A 24,429-nucleotide genomic window follows, 5' to 3' on the forward strand; every position below is an offset into this window, starting at 1 on the left:
TTCATACTTAGCAGCTAACACACAAATTATCTACTAAAATTCTAATATGAAAAACTATGGTAAGTTATTACGTTACTACGTAATAATAAGTTGTAATAATAATAATAAACCTTCCATGCTTATTCTTATTATTATACAATCATAAGGAAAATTACATTGCGGATTTTCTTACAAACTTAAACACACAATATAATACATATTATACAATGCATGGAAAACAGGATAGCTGCCGATGGTTCAAGAACGGCGAGATTTCTTAGATGTTGACGTTGTTTCTTTCTCTGCCAAACGTTTGGATTTTCGTTTGGATAGTTCTTTTTCCAATTCCTCCCAAATGGTTCTTTCGGCTAATTGTTTGGGGGTAAAACCAACAGTCCTTATACGAGCGGTCATTTTATAAACTGGTCTCTTAGGTTGTTCAGGTGGATGATCACAAACATTTTGGGTCATAATAGGTTCATCGGGTTTGGGATCGGGTATAACAGCCAAATATTTTCCCAAATCACGTTGTGGTTCGGTAATTTCCATAACTTCTTCAGGATCCTCTTCTTCGGGTTCCTCTTCGGGATCTTCTTCTAGATCCTCTTCTGGAACCTCTACTGGCAATTTTGAATCTTCCCAATTTTCCCAACAATTTTCCACTTTAATGGTAGTACCAAAAGTTAACTTTTCCGTTGGTTCATAAGTCGTACGCTTTGACTCAGCCTCCGAATCACTTGATAAGTAAATGAAATCTGAATCACTAGAGATGCTTATATGATCGGATGAAGTCATCTATCACATAATAGCAGGCACGTTAAGAGAATGATATATCTTATAATATTTATATGTTAATAATCTTATGTTTCCAACAATTATATTAAGCAATCATTTTTAAAATAATTACGGTCGAAGTCCAGACTCACTAATGCATCAAAAATCAGTTAGACACACTAATGAAAATTTTTCTGATTCTCTAAGACCAACGCTCGGATACCAACTGAAATGCCCCGTTCATATTAATTATAAACGTTTCATATTAATTGGTTTCTTTGCGAGGTTTTGACCTCTATATGAGACGTTTTTCAAATCTTGCATTCGTTTTAAAAAAAAAACAACCATAACCTTTATTATTGAATAAAGGTCTTAATGACATAATTTAGATTGTCTATCAAAGACAATCTCCTCAAATAAATAAGTTTTTACACAACCCATTACAATATGATCAAATATATTACAACAAATACTCCGTATGCAAGTTTAAACAATATAAACAATTATGCCGGCTCCAAATCTTGACCTTGGGTTGGCATACGACAGCGGAAGAGTTTTTAATATTCACCTGAGAATAAACATGCTTAAAACATCAACAAAAATGTTGGTGAGTCATAGGTTTAATTTCTACATAATAATCATAACATTCAATAAGCCACAAGATTTCATTTAATTAAATGCGCAGGATCATTACAACTGCAAAAATCATTCATACGATGATTCACCTGGTAACCGACCTTAACATAGAGCGCTTAAGATATCTGGCATCATACATTCCACTATTCAAATGTATGACAAGAACACTTCGAAGTACTAAAGCATTTCCACTATTCGAAAATGAGGGTGGTTGGTGCCCGTTGATCTACCTTTAGGATTCGCGTCAATTAGTGTTTTTCACTAACTCTTAGGTTACCAAGCATAATAATAATAAGTACAGATATCCGGTATAACAAATCAATCATAGAATGTAGTTCCATGAACTTGTGCTTATTTTGTAAAACATTTATAAATTTTGCATGTATTCTCATCCCAAAATAATTTAAATAGTAAAAATGAGACTATAACTCACTTTCACAGATTACTAATTCGTCGAGAATTAGACTTGGCCACGGGTTGATTTATGAACCTATAACAATATATACATATATTAAAATATGATCGAAATATATTCACAATATTTTCTTTATTACGTGTTGATGATTTTAGTTGTCCAGTTAGCAGTCCAATGTTAGTAGTCCATAATTTTTCGTACATGAATAACTTAATATATATCTTGAATCAATCCATGACCCAGTGTATACATATCTTAGTATTGATCACAACTCAAACTATATATATATTTTGGAATCAACCTCAACCCTGTATAGCTAACTCCAACATTTGCATATAGAGTGTCTATGGTTGTTCCGCAATATATATATATATATATATGGGTCGACATGATAGGTTGAAACATTGTATACGTGTCTATGGTATCTCAAGATTACATAATATACAATATAAGTTGATTAAGTTATGGTTGGAATAGATTTCTTACAAATTTTCACGTAGCTAAAATGAGTAGTTTTTGCCAATTTTGTTTTACCTGTCATTTCTTCGTTTCAAATCCGTATTGAGTGATTTAAGCGGCTATGATTTCATATTGAACTTAACTTTATGAAACTAAACAGAAAAAGTATAGCTTTATAGTCGGAAATATAAGTTACAAGTCATTTTTGAAAGAGGTAGTCATTTCCGTCGAAAGAACGACATCTTGATGACTATTTTGAAAAACATACTTTCACTTTGAGTTTAACTGTGATTTTTGGATATAGTTTCATATTCATAAGAAAAATCATTTTTCCAGAAGTATAGCTTTTAAATCAAAGTTTTTCATAGTTTTTAATTATCCAAACCAAAACAGCCCCCGGTTGTACTACGACGGCGTATATCCGGTTTTACGGTGTTTTTCGTGTTTCCAGGTTTTAAATCATTAAGTTATCATATCATATAGATATATAAAATGTGTTTAATTGATTTTAAAAGTTAAGTTAGAAGGATTAACTTTGTTTGCGAACAAGTTTAGAATTAACTAAACTATGTTCTAGTGATTACAAGTTTAGCTCTTCGAATAAGATAGTTTTATATGGATGAATCGAATGATGTTATGAACATCATTACTACCTCAAGTTTTCTGGATAAACCTAATGGAAATGAGAAAAATAGATCTAGTTTCAAAGGATCCTTGGATGACTTGAAAGTTCTTGAAGTAGAATCATGACACGAAAACAAGTTCAAGTAAGATTTCCACTTGAAATAAGATTGTTATAGTTATAGAAATTGAATCAAAGTTTGAATATGAATATTACCCTGAATAATAAAGATAACCTACTGTAAATAACAAAGGTTTCTTGATCTTAGATGATGAGTTGGAATGGATTAGAAAGCTTGGAAGTAGTCATGAAGACTTGATATGATTCTTGAAGTGTTCTTGAAAGATGGTTGTCTTTATGATGATTAAAGCTTGTAATTGAAGCTAAAAGATGGTGAAAATGCTTGAAGATGATTAAGTATGATGTTAGGAGTATTTTAAGAGAGAAATTGGAGTGTAAGTATGAGAAAATGGAGTGAAGAAATGGTGTGCATTCATGAATACGTTTTTTTACATTTTATAAAGAAAAAAAGATACTTAAGTTTGTTTTCTTGCTAAATAATTCATGCAAGTTGACAAATGATGGTTCCCAAATGATTCTTAATCATTTAAGGCTGCTAAGGAGCAGATTTTTATTAGTATAGATGAATAGTAAATACATCTAGAAGCTGCGTATTATACAAGTACAATACCATACATGTACGCGTATAATTTTTGATGAAAATGAATGAGAATGTAATTGTAAGCATTTTTGTTAACTAGAAGTACTTTGATATGTGTCTTGAAGTCTTTCAAAAGTGTATAAATACATCATAATACATTACATGTATATATATTTAACTGAGTCGTTAAGTCATCGTTAGTCGTTACATGTAAGTGTTGTTTCGAAACCTTTAGGTTAATGATCTTGTTAAATATAATTGACCCATTGTTATTAAACTTAAATGAGATGTTAAATTGTTATGTTAACATGTTAACATGGTGTATTATCATATCTAATATCATATATATATATATATGTGTGAAATACTATTACAACGATAATCGTTACATATATGTATATTGTTTCGAAGTCTTTAAGTTAGTAGTCTCATCTTATATATATAACTCATTGTTATTATACTTAATGAGATACTTAAATATCATTTAATAAAATCATAAATATATATATCCAAATATATATTCCTTTAATTAATTATCACAATATATGACGTTCGTGAATCGTCAGACAGACTGGTGTCCAAACGTTTGTATAAAATTCATTCCAAATAACCAAGTCTTAATGAGTTTGATTGCTTAACATATTGGAAACATTAATTATGTAAATATTAATCTTCTATATATTAGCGGAAAAATCCGGGTCGTTACACAACCTATGTTGGACAAGTCGGTAATTGTGTTCATTGACGACATACTAGTCTACTAGAAAAGTATGAACGAACATGAATGTCATTTGCGTGAATTATTGAAGACGTTACGAAAGGAGAAGTTGTATGCTAAGTTCTCCAAATGCGAATTTTGGCTAAGGGAGGTTCAATTCCTTGGCCACATTGTGAACAAAGACGGCATTCAAGTAGATCCGGGGAAGATAGAGACGGTGAAGAGTTGGAGACAACCGACTACGCCTACGAAAGTCCGAAGTTTTCTCGGATTGGCCGGTTATTATCGACGGTTTATCCAAGACTTTTCTAAGATCGCTTCTTCGTTGACGAAATTGACGAGGAAGAACGCGAGATTTACTTAGGAGAACGAGCAAGAAATTGCTTTTCAATTGTTAAAAGAGAAGTTGTGTCAAGCTCCAGTGTTAGTGTCGCCAGAAGGATTGGAAGACATGACGGTTTATTGTGATGCGTCGTTAAATGGGCTCGGGTGTGTTCTAATGCAAAGAGGTAAAGTCATCGCTTATGCCTCCCGAAAACTAAAGGAACACGAAATGAGATATCCGACTCATGATCTTGAGTTGACGGCGGTTGTGCATGCGTTGAAAATTTGGCGCCATTACTTGTATGGTGTCAAGAGTACGATTTATTCGGATCATAAGAGTTTGAAACACCTCTTTAATCAACGAGATTTAAATTATCGTCAACGTAGGTGGATGGATGTGGTGAAAGATTATGATTGTGAAATACTTTATCATCCGGGCAAGGCGAATGTGGTCGCGGATGCGTTAAGTCGAAAGAGTCATCACCCGGCGTTACGATTGGGATTGTTACGTATGGTTATTACTAACGATTTTCTTGAAAAACTTGGTGTGATTCAAATAGAGGCTTACGTTCACAACAAGCATGCGGAACGAATTGTGGGACACTCGGAGTTCATTACTATGGGCTCGCGTGGTTTGTTGTCTTTTCAAGGAAGAGTGTGGGTGCCTAAGATGGGTGATTATCGACAAGTGCTACTTGATGAAGCACATAAGTCAAAGTATTCCATTCATCCGGGCGCGACGAAAATGTATCTAGATTTAAGAAAAGATTATTGGTGGCCGGGCATGAAACGTGATGTTGTGAAGTATGTTGAGCAATGCATCACGTGTTTGCAAGTTAAGGCCAAGCACCAAAAGCCTTATGGTAAGTTACAACCGTTAGAAATCCCGAAATGGAAATGGGAGCACATTACCATGGACTTCATCACAAAGTTACCTAAAATGGCGAGAACCCAATTTGATTCAATTTGGGTGATAGTTGATCGATTGACGAAAAGTGCTTTGTTTCTTCCCATTAAGGAAGCGATATCGTCAGAGACTTTGGCTAAGTTGTTCATCAAGGAAGTCGTCTCTCGACACGGTGTTCCTATATCTATTATTTCGGATCGAGATACCCATTTTACATCTCGGTTTTGGGAAAAGTTTCACGAAGATATGGGTACACAATTGAAATTGAGCACGGCGTATCATCCTCAAACGGACGGTCAAACCGAACGTACGAATCAAACTTTGGAGGATATGTTACGGGCTTGTATTATTGATTTTGGTGGTAGTTGGGACGGGCACTTACCTTTGGTGGAATTCTCGTACAATAATAGTTATCATACTAGTATCGGGATGCCACCTTACGAGATGCTTTATAGGCGGAGGTGCCGAACTCCGATTTGTTGGGGGTGAAATTGGCCAAAAGGAAATCGGGAGTACCGATTTGGTCTTAGAAACGAATAGCAAGATTGATATGATTCGGGATCATTTGAAAAAGGCGCAAGATAGACAAAAGTCGTATGCCGAGTTGCCGACAAGCGTAGATGAATGATCGAATTTCAAGAAGGTGACATGGTGATGCTTAAGATTTCTCCATGGAAAGGTGTTATTCGGTTTTGGAAACAGGGAAAGTTAGCTCCTCGGTTTATTGAACCATTTAAGGTTTTAGCTCATGTTGGTGAAGTCGCGTATCGTTTGGAATTACCCGAAGAGCTTGCGGGGATCCATAATACATTCCATGTTTCCCATCTCAGTAAGTGTCTTGCGGATGATTCATCGTGGGTACCATTAGACGAAATTGAGCTAAACAATAAGTTAGAGTATATTGAGGAGCCGATTGCCATACTCGATGAGAAGGTCAAAAGGTTGAGAAATAAAGAAGTGAGGACTTTTAAAGTTCAATGGCGTCGTAGTAAAGGTTCCGAGTTTACTTGGGAGCCCGAAGAGTTTGTGTTGGTTTATCTTCCTTCTTGTCATGCGGCGTGGATCACGAGGACGCGCTCCGATTCAAGTGGGGGAGAGTTGTAAGACCCGTTTATTTGTAGTGTACATAGGTGTAGTTAATGTACTTGAAGTGGGGTTTTGGTTGTACATATTTAAAAGAAGGCAGAAAACTGGGCTGGGCGTTTGGCGCGCCGCGAGGCCATTTGGCGCGCCGCGCGGCCATTTGGCACGCCGCGCCATTGTTCTGTGACATATTCCTTTTAATTAGATATTTTGAGGGCAAATTGGTAAAATCACAAGGAATTCGACTTTAAGGCTTGGGATCAGTTGTTGGAGCCTCATTTACTCCATTTCCACCCACTTAATCATCTTCCATTAAATCCTAGAGAGAGAGGAGGTTCTAGAGTGAGAAAGCTCCATTAAAGGAAGAAGGAGGTTGAATCGGGTCTTAGTGCGAGTTTCAAAGTTGTTCATCTTTCCTCTAGCTACATTTTGGTGATAGTGGTATGCTCTAATCTTGATTTCTTGATTTTAATTTGATTATGGGTTAGGGTTTTGGGTAAGTGATGAACCTAAAACCCATTTGTTAGTAAATTGGGTGTTTTGGGTGAATTTGGGTCATGTAGACCCAAAGATGACTAACTAGGGTTTTCAAAGTATTAAACTATGTTTATGAGCCTAAATTGGTTAGTTAAAGTACTAGCACACTTATATATATGTAAATGGGTGTTAAGTGGGTTAATGGGTGACCCGAAATGGGTGTATTGACTTTAAATGGTCAAATGGGTCATGATGGACCTAAGTGGGTAAATGTATGTGTTTGATGCATAAACCTTGTATTGGAAAGTGTCTTAGGACCTAACTTGGATAATGATTAGGTTTTTAGGGATGTTAACCCAAATATTAGGGTTAGGGTTGCAAATGGGTCAAAATTGCACCATGGGTCAAGATAACCCTAGAATGGAGTTTTAGTGGGTTGACCAACTTGAGTTTGTGATTGATATTATGTATAATGTAATAGGTACGTTACATTGAAGGTTCTCGGACTTGATTATCTTTCACCGAAGGTGTAAGGTGAGTTGAATAATTATATGTGTAGGTATATAATGTATCTATTTGTTGTAGCGTGAGATGTGAAGTGTCAAGGTGCTAAGACACCACGTTTCAAGTGATGAGTGAAGCATCGAGGTGTTAAGATGCCACCTAGGGGTGTAGTGTCGAGGTGTTAAGACACCACTCCGTAACTTAATGAGTGAAGCATCGAGGTGTTAAGATGCCACTCGGGGTGAAGTACCGAGGTGTTAAGGTGCCGCCCTAGGGGTTAGTGATACGAGGTGTTAAGTACCCTAACGGATGTTATGAACACCGATGGCGTTTTCGCGAGCGCCATTCCCTTGTACGATTGGTTAACCATGGTTATTTGTGTTGTAAGTGTATGCATAATATATTATTCGAATTATATTATATGCATTGCTATGCTAGCTTGTGGTATTGGAGATTTCTAGCTTGTATTCGAGATTATAAGCTGATTGTGTTGCTAGCATGTATGCGGTGTTTGAGTAAGTAATTTGCAAGTAAGTATATTATATATGTATGTGTATAATTATTGCATTCACTAAGCTTTGCTTAACCTCTCGTTGTTTACCTTTTTATAGGTTCGGTTGTGGACAAGGGTAAGGGCATCATCTTGGATTAAAGATCCCGTCGTTGTTAGAGAATGCTTTTGGGATATTTAGCTTTTGGAGTTTGACCGAGACTTGGGTAGTTTAATCCCAAACACCATGCTCGTAGTGTAGTTTGGTACTTAAACTTTTTGATGGTCGAAACTCATATTTTGAATTAAACTCGTAAAACGGCAGATGTGGGCCCCGCTTCGTAAAACTCATTTTATTAATGGAATGTGTTAGTTTTAGATATTTGAATATGTTGTTAAAAGCGTTTTGTCTAATTATGTCGGGAAGTGGCCAATCTTTTTAGCATTTCAAGACTTTTGGGACATACCAGAATGGCGCGGCGCGCGGCCTTCTGGCTCGTCGCGCCATATCCTGCTCCAGCAAAATTACTTTTTTATTTGATATTTTCCGCGGGTTCGTTTGTGTTTTGGTTTGGGTTGTTACAGTATTACACATTGCCATTTCGAAATCATGGCCCATCCATCAACTAGATGTTAAAAACGCGTTCTTGCATGGTACATTAAATGAAACCGTTTATATGTATCAACCGGTTGGCTTTCGTAACTCGCAAAAACTGGATCATGTGTGCCTTCTTAAACGTTCTCTTTACGGATTGAAACAATCCCCACGTGCATGGTACCAAAGATTTGCGAATTATGTATTTACACTTGGGTTTGTTCATAGCAAATGTGACCACTCTTTATTTATTTATCGCAAAGGTAATGATATCGCCTATCTCTTATTATACGTAGATGACATAATTTTGACTACCTCTACTGATGTTCTACGTGATCAACTAATGTCGTTATTATCGCGAGAATTCTCTATGAAAGACCTTGGTCCTCTTTCATCTTTTTTAGGTATTTCAGTGAAACGTACAAAAGGTGGTTGATTTTTAAGCCAAGAGGCTTATGCTGCAGACATAATAGCTAGAGCAGGCATGACTAGTTGTGTAACAACCCTCACTTTTCGACTTCTAAATTACTGAATTAACCCTAGGGTTATATGTCTGACTATATGTATTAAGGGTTGTTATATACAATTAAATATTGACCGAATAGTAATTTTTAGTCAACAATGTACGCTTAAATAAATAATATATTATTAATTTATATAATTTGACATAATTTAACTAAGTATATAAACTTTGTATCACTTTTATTATTTAGTTAATGTATTATATATTTAACTATATAATAAATCCAATTATATATAAATGTAATAATATTTACAAACTTACTAAAACTATAGTTTAATAATTAAAATCATAATTATTATTAAAATACAAAATACCTAATTATTTATTATTTTTATGCAAAATTTGTATTTATTAATTAAATACAACAAAAATAAAAAAAATAAAAATAAAATATTATTGACAAATATTCTTGGAAAAACATTAAATAAATTTGTTTATTTACATAAAAAAATCCTTAAAATAAATAAATAAATAAATAAATAAATAAATAAATTACTTTTTAATTAAAAATTTTAATGGAAAAACTACTTTTATTATTTTATTTTGTGCATTATCCAATGACCTAACATTTAATACTTTTTAATTTTAAAATCCCATTAAGAATTAAATATTTCTTTTTCTTTTAATTATTTTATTCTTTTTACCTAATTTTTTCAAGTATAAATACCCCTCATTTCTCATTCAATCTCACACCAAAATTTCTCTCATTCTCTCTTTGAAGAATTACTACTAGTAAGTATTCTTTTCCTACTTTTTATTTTTTTTACTTTTTACTTTTTACTTTTTACTTTTTACTTTTTACTTTTTACTTTTTACTTCGGTTATTATTTTTACCGAAATATGTAAATAATGTTATAAATTATATGCAATTAAAAATAAAATAAATAACATGTATACACTATTACTATTACTAGCACCTATAACCTACTACTTATATTGTAACATAAAAACATTTTGGGATATGTATTAGAGATGTATAGATCTTCGAACTTTCTTGACGAATGGTTTCTATGAGATTCTAGGCAGAGGGTTTAGATTTCCGATTTAAAGGGTCCTATGGCTCAAGCCCCTATATCTAAATTAGCCATTCGAATGGAAAGGGGTGATTGAAAGCTTATCTAATACGGCAAGTATCCTAAAATGGAAAACACTGATAAAAGTAGAAACTCTCTAGTCATAGGAACTTAGTAAAATAAGAAACTTTCTAAAAATGGAAACTTTATAAAAATAGTAACTTACTAGGAATAGAAACTTAGTAAAACAAACTCTACTTAAACACATACTTAAACTTAAACATGGGCAAAACACTTAACTACTCTTAAATGTCAATAGGTTGACTTTCCTGCTCACTCGTTCAACTCTTTATTCTGAGGAATAACTCTCTCTCTACTTACTAAGGTGAATTCATAACCCCTCTTTAATTGCTAGCAAACTTACTTACTTTTACTTGGGGTGAGACACATGCTGTTTTTACTTTTACACTTTAGACACAAGTACCAAACTGTTAAACTATGCTATACCCGGCTATGTCCGACTAAGTCCCTACAGTGATATTTTTAATTGCTGCGGCATGCTTAATTATTGGGGGTAGGCCTATCGGGAGTAACGTCCCCGATACATTTGACCAAGTCATTGTATTACTTAATAATGAAATTAAACAGACAAGGACAGACACAACTTGTCATGGGGCAAACTTGAACGTTTAGTCTAAATATCACGCATTGGCATAACTTTTTGATCCTGCGGGAGATCAACTTTACAAACTAAATCTTGTGGTCTAAAACAACGACAAACTTTTGGTTAAACCTATGAACTTCACTCAACCTTTTTGGTTGACACTTTAGCATGTTTTGTCTCAGGTGTTGTTTGATTCAAGCTCTTATACTTACTGCTTATGTGATGCTACTTGGACATAGGATCAAGAGAATCGCATTTATTACTTCTGCATGTGAACATTTACGATATTGTTATTCCTGTCATTGTAACGACATTTCATTTTCCGCTGCGTACTCATTAAAGTTAAATTCATCATTTAGTATTGTTCTCGTTTATTATAATATGTTGGTATGTTTTGATAATAGTGACGTTCCTTCCAGACCCTATTGGGAGGACGTTACAGATTGGTATCAGAGCATAACCAGGCTGTTATAGAGAACCAGGATTGCATTTTTATGTGTGCCTTACTTGTTAGCTAGGGTGCCTTAGCAATCTAGGAAACTATAACCTTTCCTGCCTTAGAATTAAAGCACTTAGGATTGCCCCATAATCTTAACGATTATGCTTTAATAAACTTGACTTAAAGATTCTAATCAAAATATCCTTCCTAATGTTAGGATGTCTAATTATCATCAAACGACCAAAATGAATCTTTTCAAGCCAACCGAAAAAGATACTGAAATGTCTTCCACAGAAAGACCAGTCCAAAGTCCACCTTATGGCTTTGGTGGTCCTCCCTCACCAAATTATAGCCCAAATACTACTCTAAAGTTACATGGGTCTCCTGAATACTATCCAACCCCGAGGAATAAAGACAAGAGGAAATATTTTGAAGAAACTGGGCCGTCAAAGAAAAGATCCCGATCTCCTTTCTACGATGAAGTTGATGCCAAGTACGAGCTCATGAACCTGCGAAAAACTACCGATGACCTAATTCGCCATATTGCAAGGATCGATTTTCAAATGAAGGAAAAAGACCTAGCGATCAAGAAGCTCATGGAGGAAAATGCTGAACTAAAGAAAGAGATAAAGTTGGTGAAGTATGAAGGTGATAGAAATACCCGATGGGGGAAGCAATCTCTCTCTTGCCTAAGAGAAGATGTTGACCTTAGATTGAAGATGGAGGAAAACCGCGTGAATAATCAACTTTCTATAAGGGACCACAAGTACCATGTAATCAACAATGAAGTTTCTAACCTTTATGATAATCTCGAGTTCCTGCATGAGAAACAAAAGGCAAGGAACAAGAAAGTTGATGAGTTTATGAAGAAGGTGGAGGATGAGAAGAAGAAATATGAAGATTACTTCAATCTTAATATTTTCTAGATTATTTTTCCAATTCCTTGTCTATGCAAAGGCTAGGCCTTAAACTATTTCTATCCCCGAATCGTGTAATAAGAAGGCTTGTTTAAAGCCTTGTTCTTAATAAAATAAAGTGTTTCGTTTATATCATATTCATCTTTATTCCACTTAATTTTTTTTTTCAAACTTATGACCTATCAAGTTTATCAAACTTCTATATGTTATTGAAGATAACGGTTCGTCCACAAGCTCCTGCTACTACTTCAAACACTCACATATCTTATACCTTTATGCATCGGTTTGCGAACCGGAAAATATTATTGGGTTATCACAGTATACGAATTGAAATTCTTTAATCAATATCTGGTTACAAATCTCAACACGTCATACCACCATTATTACATAAATGGATGACACATCATATCTTATCATATATTATCATGTCTATAAACTTTGTCTACCACTTATCCTAAATTTCCTCCGTAAATTACGGAAATCTTTTTGCTATAAATACGTATTCAAGGAGACGAATATATCATTCGGTATTCAATACCCATTTCATATCAAACCCTATTCCAAACATATAATATGAATTTCTCAAACTCTTCAAGCTCCCACGGCAGCGTAACCGGAACAAACGAACCAATCAACTATCATCTATTCTGGATGAATTGGGGATGGGTTCGTAGCCGACTCAATCAATGGAGACAAGAAGAAGGTGATCCCTTCCACCAACCGAATTCACCTCTTGGCGAAGAACCTGAAGCGCTTACCGGCGAACCAGTCTGAAACACCATTTTCTCTCTTCTTTCCAGGGTATCCCGTCACGAATATATAATATCGAAGATTCTAGATCATATTCAACCCCTTGTTCCAATCACCAATCATCCCGGAATAATAGAAGAAGTCAACGAGCTTCGCGCTCGAGTAGTGGCTCTGGAAAATCTGGTGCGAAACCTACGAACACCAGCAGCAGCACCAGCAGCATAACTAGCATCACCACCAGTACCATCAACATCACCACTAACAGCATCAGCTTCATCAACAACAACATTCGCATCCCCCGCCTCAACAACACACTCAGTACCTCAAAGATCAACATGATACGCCCCATAGATACCAAGGAATATTAGCAATAAAGAGTTAAGATGTATTGACTCATTCTTCGTGAAGAATTATATATGTATACCTTATATATATGATTTGGAACAATAATAAATCTTGTCGTACTAAGCAATTACGTGAGAATCTCAACTAGTATGTACTACTTGGTTAATTCATATCACTAATATGCTATGATGTACACCCTTCGCTAATGAATTAACAATTGTTAATCACTGCTTCAGCACAATAAACTCCATTTCATAATAAATCAAGTATAACGATGAATGTATTGATTCATAACTTCATTAGCGAAATATTTCGCAACAATTATGAAATCTCTAAGATTTTGGAGATTATTTACTCTCGTTCCAAACCGCAAATCAAATGAGTTTAAAATATATTAACTCATTAAATCCATGATTATATCTGAAGAATACATATATGAACGTATATCTTCATAAAGATTGTAAAAAATGTTAATTGTGAAAATATTTTAACGGGTAGGTAATACCCGAGAAATATTTACATCTCACATAAATACACTGTACATTCTTCAATTTCGATTCATAAATCATTAATTATACTCACTGCCTTCACTGTGATACACAATCATTTTCATACAAATTTAATTACACATTCTGAAATTAACATACCAGAATTCAAGTAAAGCTTTAGCAGGTGTTATCTTCCTAAAGATCACTACATTCATGAATTATATTCATTCGTATTCTATGATGAATTATCACATCAAACCACCGAAATTATCATCAACAACGCCTATTCGTTAACCATTAGATCCGTTGACGATTACAATCAGCGTTTAATCATCTAAAAAAAATAAAATTTCTTGAAACCATCTCGGATTGATAACCAATGATTCAGATATGGTAGCATTAAATGCAGAGGAAACAAAAGAATTTTCCTCGTCATTGGAACTTAGAAATTCTGAGATATCACTGTATCTTTTGTTATAAATATCCTCTATATTTCTGAAGATATCTTTATAACGATTCTTGTCAGCAATTAATTATCTCTTTGCGATATCTTTATCACATCATAAAGGAAACTGTTTTTAGTTTCTATATTTTGTAAAGTTCAAGTTTAAATTATGAATGATTTGAAGTAGTGTTGGGAATTGAAGCATGAGTTAGTATAATATAATGACGTCAGGCCAACGTGATTATATTACAGTAAGTCATGCTAAATTTTTAATGGAAGATGATGATTCATAGACTTTATAATCATCATTTGCCATGTTACACGACTCTTATCTATTTAAACTCTAAACATATCAAGAAAATATTTTTCTTGATAATTCGGTCTTTTTCGGATATTCTGGTAATATGACAAATCAAATCGTGCTATTACCTTTCCTTCTGCTTTGAATATCATGATCATTCGAAACTTCATACCTACGAATTCTGGACCGTTATTTGCTTTACAAAAGCATGAAGCTTCGACATATAAGGGAAAATATAAATCCCGATAACAACACTGAAATTACAAACCGTGTATATCAATGCGTATAGCAATATAAAGACACGGGAGAACTAAAAACACAATAAATTCTAGAGCATAGTAGAAGTAAACAGACTCCTCTGGTGGGAGTTGGAAAAGAAGGATGATTGTGGCGATAACCAATATAATGTCAAAGACAAGAACTGGATTGAGCATATTAACAAAACTTTTGGAAATATGAATTGAGAAAGAAAGTATATAAGTGGTGAAGATAATGAAACGGAAGAAGCTAATTTATAGCAAAAATTCCAGACACAGCAATCGAGGCAATTCACCGCCTTTAATTAAAGAAAATCCTAATTTCTGTAATTACCGGAAAATCAAATCTTATAAAAATTTCGAAGATTTCTTTAATTCCTTGAAATCCGGAAATCAATCGTAACTACGTCAAAAGTTAAGGCAAACATTTAATTTTCTCATTTACTCTTTTACGATAGCTTCGTTTATACTCTTTCTATAATCGAATTACTTTATCCATATTATTTAATGTCGATAAAACTCTAATTCATCATTCTTGTTATAAAGAATGACGATCTCTATCAAATTTCATGACTATAATTTTCATGAACTCCTCTCTGTTTTGTCTGCCTAATATTGCAGCATAAACGCTCAAGGTTTTAAATGAGCTCAATATTATTCATAACACATTTCATGTATCAAATTTACTGAAATGACTTGCATAACATCATCATTTTGAATGATCTCTGCATTAATGATAAAATGCACTTCGTAGAAGAACCTATAGAGATTATGGTTTGTATGACTTAAACGCTTGAAACAAAACAATATTCTATCCTTTGGAAAACACGCAAGGCCCCGAACATACCTGGGAACGTGAAGACCAAATGAAACAGAAATATCCCCATCTCTTCTCAACCGCTGATGCATCCGAGAAGTCTACCTAAAACTTCGGGACGAAGTTTTTATTAACGGGGAGGTACTGTAACAACCCTCACTTTTCGACTTCTAAATTACTGAATTAACCCTAGGGTTAAATGTCTGACTATATGTATTAAGGGTTGTTATATACAATTAAATATTGACCGAATAGTAATTTTTAGTCAACAATGTACGCTTAAATAAATAATATATTATTAATTTATATAATTTGACATAATTTAACTAAGTATATAAACTTTGTATCACTTTTATTATTTAGTTAATGTATTATATATTTAACTATATAATAAATCCAATTATATATAAATGTAATAATATTTACAAACTTACTAAAACTATAGTTTAATAATTAAAATCATAATTATTATTAAAAATACAAAATACCGAATTATTTATTATTTTTATGCAAAATTTGTATTTATTAATTAAATACAACAAAAATAAAAATAAAATAAAATATTATTGACAAATATTCTTGGAAAAACATTAAATAAATTTGTTTATTTACATAAAAAAAACCCTTAAAATAAATAAAAAATAAATAAATAAATAAATAAATTACTTTTTAATTAAAAATTTTAATGGAAAAACTACTTTTATTATTTTATTTTGTGCATTATCCCATGACCTAACATTTAATACTTTTTAATTTTAAAATCCTATTAAGAATTAAATATTTCTTTTTCTTTTAATTATTTTATTCTTTTTACCTAATTTTTTCAAGTATAAATACCCCTCATTTCTCATTCAAACTCACACCAAAATTTCTCTCATTCTCTCTTTGAAGAATTACTACTAGTAAGTATTCTTTTCTTACTTTTTATTTTTTTTACTTTTTACTTTTTACTTTTTACTTTTTACTTTTTACTTCGGTTATTATTTTTACCGAAATATGTAAATAATGTTATAAATTATATGCAATTAAAAATAAAATAAATAACATGTGTACACTATTACTATTACTAGCACCTATAACCTACTACTTATATTGTAACATAAAAACATTTTGGGATATGTATTAGAGATGTATAGATCTTCGAACTTTCTTGACGAATGGTTTCTATGAGATTCTAGGCAGAGGGTTTGGATAATCCAACTGAGTATCGACGTCTTGCAGGAGCATTACAGTATTTGACATTCACACGCCCCGACATATCTTATGCAGTACAACAGGTGTGCCTCCATATGCATGCTCCATGCGAAAATCACATGCTAGCTATCAAGCGTATTATACGCTATATACAGGGGACAACAGACATCGGTTTACATATGCTTTGTTCGAAGAAACATGAACTTGTCGCATATACCGACGCCGACTGGGGTGGTTGTCCGGATACACGTCGATCCACCTCCGTCTATTGTGTTTTTATGGGTGACAATCTCATATCTTGGTCCTCCAAACGTCAACCCACATTATCACGCTCAAGTGCGGAGGCCGAATATCGAGGGGTTGCAAATGTGGTGGCGGAATCTTGTTGGCTCCGTAATTTACTACTAGAACTTCATCAACCGATATCTAAAGCAACTTTAGTTCTATGCGACAATGTAAGTGCTACATATCTTTCAGGCAATCCAGTTCAACACCAACGGACCAAACATATCGAACTTGATATTCATTTCGTACGGGAGAAAGTTGCACGTGGTCAAGTGAGAGTACTGCATGTTCCTACACGGTACCAAATTGCCGATATTTTCACTAAAGGTTTACCACGTTTGTTGTTCGATGAATTCAGGTCCAGTCTTTGCCTTCGAAAACCTCAAGCTTCGACTGTGGGAGAATAATAGTCAACGTACTTATCAAGAACTATATTTGGCATATATTCCAACATATCTTTATGATAATACTGTGTAAATCATATCCAAAAATATTGGGATGACTAGTTGTAAGCAAGCATGTAATTAGCTGTATCTTAGCTATTCTTTTGTGTATATATACGGTACCTAAATCAATGAGAAGGGCATCGATTATGCCAATGGGGCTTTGCCTCATTGGTAACCATGCTTGCATGGTTTTCGAGGAGACCCGGGTTCGAGTCTCACCAGGGGGTTTTCCCCACCTGCCCGTTTGGATGGTGGCGGTTTCCTCCTGAAAAGTGCGATGCGATGCGATCTAACCACTAACCGTGCGATGAAAACTAACATGCCTTAAAAAAAAAAAAAAATGAATCTAGACAACTTCGTTTCTTTTCTTTCCTTTTTTTTTTTGAGTTAATAAAGACTCCAACAATGGTGTGATCTTCAATCTCAAAATGCTTCAAATCTACCACGAACACACCAAATTTGTTGGTATACGAAAAAAAAAAGATCATGAAAGCCACGAACTTTGACAACTTAAATGCTCCGACCATCTAAAATCCCTAGTTCTATTCTCCAGGGCATCGTTAAATCTCTTCCAATCATGAATAACCGTAGATAAATCGACAAGTTTAGCTTTAATACTGCGACAACAGTTTGCATGAACAGTTGTAACAACGCTAACATCTCTACTATCTTGACAAAATCCACTAAAATAATTGGTGTCCAAAAATTTTACTTTAAGTCCCAATCTTGTAAATGCTCCTTTCCTCATCATCTTAAGAAGAACATCTTGTTCTTTTTTCCCACTCGAACTTTTCCTTTTTGTGTACCATTCGTCGAATAAAGCAATTGTTTTGTTATTTGATTTAATCATATAAAAACCGGTGTTTATCATGTGTTTTTCTGACCACTGGTTGCCGTTAAACCAGTCTACGCTGATTTGGAGGTCCACAACTTGGTTTACGGTCAGAATTGGAAATGGATTTCTTAGCCATAGCACATCCATGTCCTGCAATTTAATTAAACAAAGACACCTAAATTAAAAAAAAAATAAATAAATAAATAAATACAATAACAGGTTTTGGTGGTAGTTGATAGTGTTTGTATATGTCGTTGTTTCCTGTTTCTAGATGTTGCTTTTGTATAGTTGGTTAACCCATCCTTTTGTATTATAATTTTCTCTGATTAATAAAATACGGAGTATCTCTTTACCCGAAAAAAATAAAAAAAATTAAGTTTGTTTATGATAATTTTTCAGTGTACATAGTGGTAGAGTACTTTATGAATAATTTATGTTCCTTTTATTTATATTTCTTTATTTGCCTCAAGAACATGAATACAGAGCAAGGATATTTATATTGGTTGTCAGTGGCAGAACTTAAACCCGATCACAGATGGGGCGGATTCAATAATTTAGTAAATTTTTCATTTACAGATGTGGCAAACACTAAAAAAATCTTATTTTTTTAGTAAAAAAAATTTAGTGTAATTTTTTTTTTTAAATTCAGCTGGGACGGGTGCCCCTCCCAGTCTACACTATCATCCGCCCCTGTTCGTTGTAATCTGAAAATTAAACCGAATCTATCTAATCCAATTGATAAAACTCAAAAACAAATTTGAATTCGATTTTCAGTTGTGTTTCGAACCGGTTTACAAAACTGATTCGATTCGGTTCAATTTTTTGTTTGATATAAAAGAAAAAGTCAAATTTAGAATCAATTTTTTCTATTGTTTAGGTTAATTTGTGATTTTTTTGATTTTTTGAATTTAAACAGAAATTGAGTTATTCTCACTTGTATAGCTTGTTAGGTTTTTCTTTCTGTGTACTCTCGTTTGATTATTAATAAATTTGCTTGCTTTTTAGAAAAAAAAATAAAAAAAAATATCGAACCGTATTTAAATTGTGAATTCAGTTTCAATATGGGTAAAAATTTGAATTCAGTTTCAGTTCAATTTTCGGTTTTACTTTCAAAAGTTTTAATACGAACAAATCTACATGAACAAAGTGACGACAAAAAATCAAATCACGCTAAGAGAAGAGGAGAGATGTTCGCAATGACTACCACAAGAAAGCCGCCCCCTATCTCTAAAAGGGCGCATCACTTCGTTCGTACCTTCTTGACTTAGGCTTGCAACTTCACTTACTTTATGAAGAGTACCCTGTTATGGAATATGTATTTCCCCGCTACAATAGATTTTTTATTAATATTTTAAGTGTTATAATAAATTCAGGAATTTTAGCCATGGTATATTAAGTTTGAGAAAAAAAAAATTTAGCTCTATCGATTCAACATCAAGCGTTGATTTATTGGCGACTTAACTGCTGCTTAGAACCTAAAATTGAACTTCGAGCAGGTTTAAAACCCATGAAAATTTGATTTTACCATTTTCATAGCTTATCACACTGTCTTTTTTAACCTATCTATTGGATTAAAGTCCATTCGAAAGAAATCTCGATCTCTATCCATAGAACATCTAAGAAAGCAAATAAGTGATTTTTGTTGTTGTTGTTCTTGTTATATTAAAATTGACTTACCGTAAAAACAAAGCTATATCCAAGCCGTAGGACATCCCTAAGAAAGCGTGTTCTTAGCCACATCATCTTTACGAAGTCCTTTGACATATAAATCTTCTCATCAACAAAATTCCCATCATCTGTTTTCAGTCTATAACAAAATAATCTAAGAAACATACACCGTTCAAATGCCATTTGATCAATGGCCACAATCAAAAGATGCTTCTTTAATCGTCGTGTATCTTCTCCTAGCCAAAATCCGTCTAAGAATATATCGAGCATTGGTTTATTACCCTCCGTGTAAGCTTTGTTCGCGATAACTATGATCACCGTTTTGTTCGCCATTGAAGCTCCTTCCAATGCTACTTCTAACTCATCCTTATACATCAATGGTGCAGGCTTGGAAGGATAAAACTTTTGGGTTATGGAGGTTTTGCTTGATGATGAATTTATTTCTGATAAAAGATAGATAAATGGTAAAGATGTAAGCAAAAATGTGGAGATTGCAAGACTAAGGATTCCAACCTTGTTTGATTGGTACATTTTTTTACTCCTTTGTCGGTAGGGATTTGCATTTAGTTTCAGGAGAAATTGAGATTTCTTTTTTCTTTCTCGAAAAACTAATTATATAAATTACCAAGTGCTTTCATAAAAAAAGAAACTGAGATTTGTGAAACATGTAATTTAAGATGCATTTATTGAATAACATGTCTAACTGTTATATATTTTGTCCTCGGTTATACATGATACGGAGTAACAATTAAGCTAAATATGAAAAGTAATAAAGCTTTAGTTACTAGCTAATAAATAAACGTCACTAACCTAAGCTTTTTCAAAATTTTGTTGAACGATATATCATGAAAAATATACATAGAGCAAATGGCCTTTAGCCCACCGGTATTCACGTAACTCACTAACTTTCAATTTATGAGTTGTCACTATTTATAATTGAATTTGTGTTTGTCTTTCTAGAAAAGAAAAAATACACATATTTTGAAAGAAATATATTTACATTATTATAATGACCCTCATTTTTCCATTCTATACTTTTCCTTATTAAATGTCCAACGATATAATTAAACTTAATAATTATACTTTAATTAACGATTGTTAAGAGTTATATTAATTAACTTTATGTAATAATTAACAAGTTAATAAAAAGATAAAAATAATGAGTTAATAAACTTTTGTGAACGAATAAATAACTTTAAAACTTGTGTACTTAAAATAATTAAACTTGGATAAATAAGGAACCATTTAAGCTAATCTGAAGTAAAAGGACTTAAGTGAAAAAGTTAAACCCTAATCCCCTTAAACCCTAGCCGATTTGGAGGGGGTAAAATTACCCTTTTGCCCTCCAAATTTTCGGCCAAACCAAGCTACCCTAACCTCCTCTTCAAGCTAACTTGTTCCCTAAGTAAATTTAACCCTAACCCTAATTCTAGAATTTTCCTAACACTCCTATAAATAGAGGCCTAACCTAAACCTTTTCTTTGTACCAAATCACAATCAAATCTCTCTCCCTCTCTCTAATTTTCGGCTAAAACCGAAAATATCACCACCACCACCATCGAAATCCACCACCACCTTCAAGGGTTTTCCAAGTGATCTTCAAGTTGTTCTTCGCGTTCTTCATGTTCTTCAAGAATCTTCAAGGTGTTCTTCGAATCTTCAAAGGCTTTGATCTTCAATCTTCATCGTGTTCATCTTTTCTTTGTTAATCATCTTCGAATCTTCAAAGGTATAACATAAACCCTAACTTATTTACATAAACTTTGATCTTTGTTTAATTCATATTCATGTTAATTTATAAACGTATATGATATATACATGAACACACCTAGATCTATACAAGAAAAAAAAATTAAATTAGATATGTATGTATATGTATGCTGACCAAAAGAAAAAAAAAGGGAAAAGGAAGTTTGATCTTTAAAACCTAGGTGATTAGATAAAGATTTGTTTGTGTTAATTATGGAAACAAAATAAACATATATATATATACATATACAAATCGACATATATATATACATGTAAAAAAATATTTATATATATATATATATATACATATATACGAAATACATATACATATACATATATATTAAATAAATAAAACCCTAAATACTTAAACCCTAATTTACTAAAACCTAGAACATTAATTAAACCCTAGACATTTATTACAAACCCTAATCATTAAAATACTACTTTAATTAATTAACTCTGGTTAGTTAATGAAACCCTAATATTACTTATACTATTATTTAACATTTATACACTATTACTATTACAAACACTTATAACCTACTACTTATATTATAACACATATAAACGTTTTGGGATATATATTGGATATATATAGATCTTCTAACTTTCTTGACGAATGGTTTCTACGAAACTCTAGGAGGAAGGGTTTGGATTTTCCGATTTAAAGGATCCTATAGCTCAAGCCCCTAGACCTGAAATGGCTATTCGAAGGGAAAGGGGTGATTGGAAGTATATCTAATATGGCAAATATCCTAAAATGGAAACACTTTTAAATAGAAACTTTTTTAATTCTAAACTTACTAAAATAAGAAACTTTCTAAAAATTGAAACTTTCTAAAAATTGAAACTTACTAGGAATAGAAACTTAGTAAAACAAACTACAAACACTTACTTAAACTTGGACAAAACATTTAACTACTCTTAAATGTCAATAGGTTGACTTTCTGCTCGTTCATCCAACTTTCTATTCCGAGGAATAACCATCTCTCTACTTACTAAGGTGAATTCATAGCCCCACTCTTTATTGCTAGCAAACTTATTTACTTTTATTGGAGTGAGACACATGCTACTTTTACTATTTACAATTTAGACACAAGTGCCAACTGTTAAAACTATGTTATACCCGGCTATGTTCGACTAAGTCCCTACAGTGATATTTTTAATTACTCGTTGAATGCATGTTTAATTATTGGGGGTAGGCCTATCGGGAGTAACGTTCCCGGTACATTTGACTAAGTCTTTGTATTACTTAATAATGAAATTAAACCGACAAGTATAAACTACAACTTGTCTTTGGGGCAAACTTGAACGTTTAGTCTAAATATCACGCATTGACATAACTTTTTGATCCTGTGAGATCAACTTTACAAACTAAATCTTGTAATCTAAAACAACGGTCAAACTTATTTGTTAAACCTATGAACTTCACTCAACCTTTTTGGTTGGCACTTTAGCATGTTTTGTCTCAGGTGCTGATTGATTCAAGCTTTCTTACTTACTGCTTATGTGATGCTACTTGGACATAGGATCAAAAGATATCGCATTTACTACTTTTGCATTTGAACATTTACTTTATTCCTTTGTAATGACATTTCATTTTTCGCTGCGTACTCAATAAAGTTTATTTTATTATTTAGTATTGTTCTCGTATATTATAATATGTTGGTTTATTTGATATTAAGTCACATATCTCCCAGGCCCTAACTGGGGGTGTGATAGATTGGTATCAGAGCATAACCAGGCTATTATAGAGAACCTGGATTGCATTTTTATGTGTGCCTTACTTGTTAGCTAGGGTTCCTTAGCAATCTAGGAAACTATAACCTTTCCTGCCTTAGACTTAAAGCACTTAGGATTGCCTTATAATCTTAACACTTATGCTTTACTAAACTTGACTTAAAGATTCTAATCAAAAGTTTCTTTCCTAATGATAGGATGTCAAGCTCAAGCGTTAACAAGCCCAACAAGGCAACTCACAACCCTACCACCGGAGTAGGTGTTTGTGACAACCCGAAAATTTCTAACCAAATTTAAACTTTATCTTTATATTATTCTAACACGATAAGCAAAGTTTGTTAAGTTGAATCTCAAGAATTTCAAACTGTGTCCATACATTCATTTAAACCTCGACCAAGTTCCAACGATTCACGAACCATTAAATTGAACGAACATGATTATATATGTATATGTGTATATATTATAACTTGAAAACATTAACAAAGTATTAGGCGTATAATACTTTATATAAACGTATTTGTTTCAATATATATTCTAATAGTTATCAACGGAATTAGAAGATAATATCAAATGACTGATTTATCAGATACATTGTGATATGATTACGGGTCTATGTTATGAGGTCCACTGTGATTTAAGAAATCTATTCTTTTTGACAACATTCGAAAAATGGTAAAGTGATTTATAAGTAAGAACGTGGAGTGTAAATAACTTAGATATTGGATATCGATAAGTTAAGTAACTCGACATTTTTCATTAAGATGATTTCATACGTTTATTTAACCTTTGGACTTTATCCCATGCTTCACCAAAAGACTGTAATTTAAAAACTTGAAACCTATTATGAATATATATGATTCTACTTTTCTAAAACGTTTTATGATATAACGATTTTCATTATTTTAACCT

General features: G+C 33.0%; 1 protein-coding gene across 1 annotated transcript; it reads right to left on the reverse strand.

Moving 5' to 3' along the window:
• Positions 1–18,012: 18,012 nt before the first annotated feature.
• Positions 18,013–20,562, reverse strand: LOC139895706 (uncharacterized protein At1g28695-like). The gene is made up of 2 exons (XM_071878247.1): positions 20,041–20,562; positions 18,013–18,513 (listed from the first exon to the last, which is right to left on the reverse strand). Exons 1-2 carry the CDS (start codon positions 20,560–20,562, stop codon positions 18,013–18,015), a joined length of 1,023 nt encoding a protein of 340 aa, XP_071734348.1.
• Positions 20,563–24,429: the final 3,867 nt, after the last annotated feature.

Source organism: Rutidosis leptorrhynchoides, chromosome 3 (genome assembly GCF_046630445.1).
Source record: "Rutidosis leptorrhynchoides isolate AG116_Rl617_1_P2 chromosome 3, CSIRO_AGI_Rlap_v1, whole genome shotgun sequence".
Taxonomy (NCBI): domain Eukaryota; kingdom Viridiplantae; phylum Streptophyta; class Magnoliopsida; order Asterales; family Asteraceae; genus Rutidosis; species Rutidosis leptorrhynchoides.

Coding starts and splice junctions, on each gene's coding strand:
- LOC139895706 (XM_071878247.1), bottom strand. CDS start 20,562: ATGTACCAATCAAACAAGGTTGGAATCCTTAGTCTTGCAATCTCCACA. Junction 18,514..20,040: donor GATATAGCTTTGTTTTTACG/GTAAGTCAATTT, acceptor ATTAAATTGCAG/GACATGGATGTGCTATGGCT.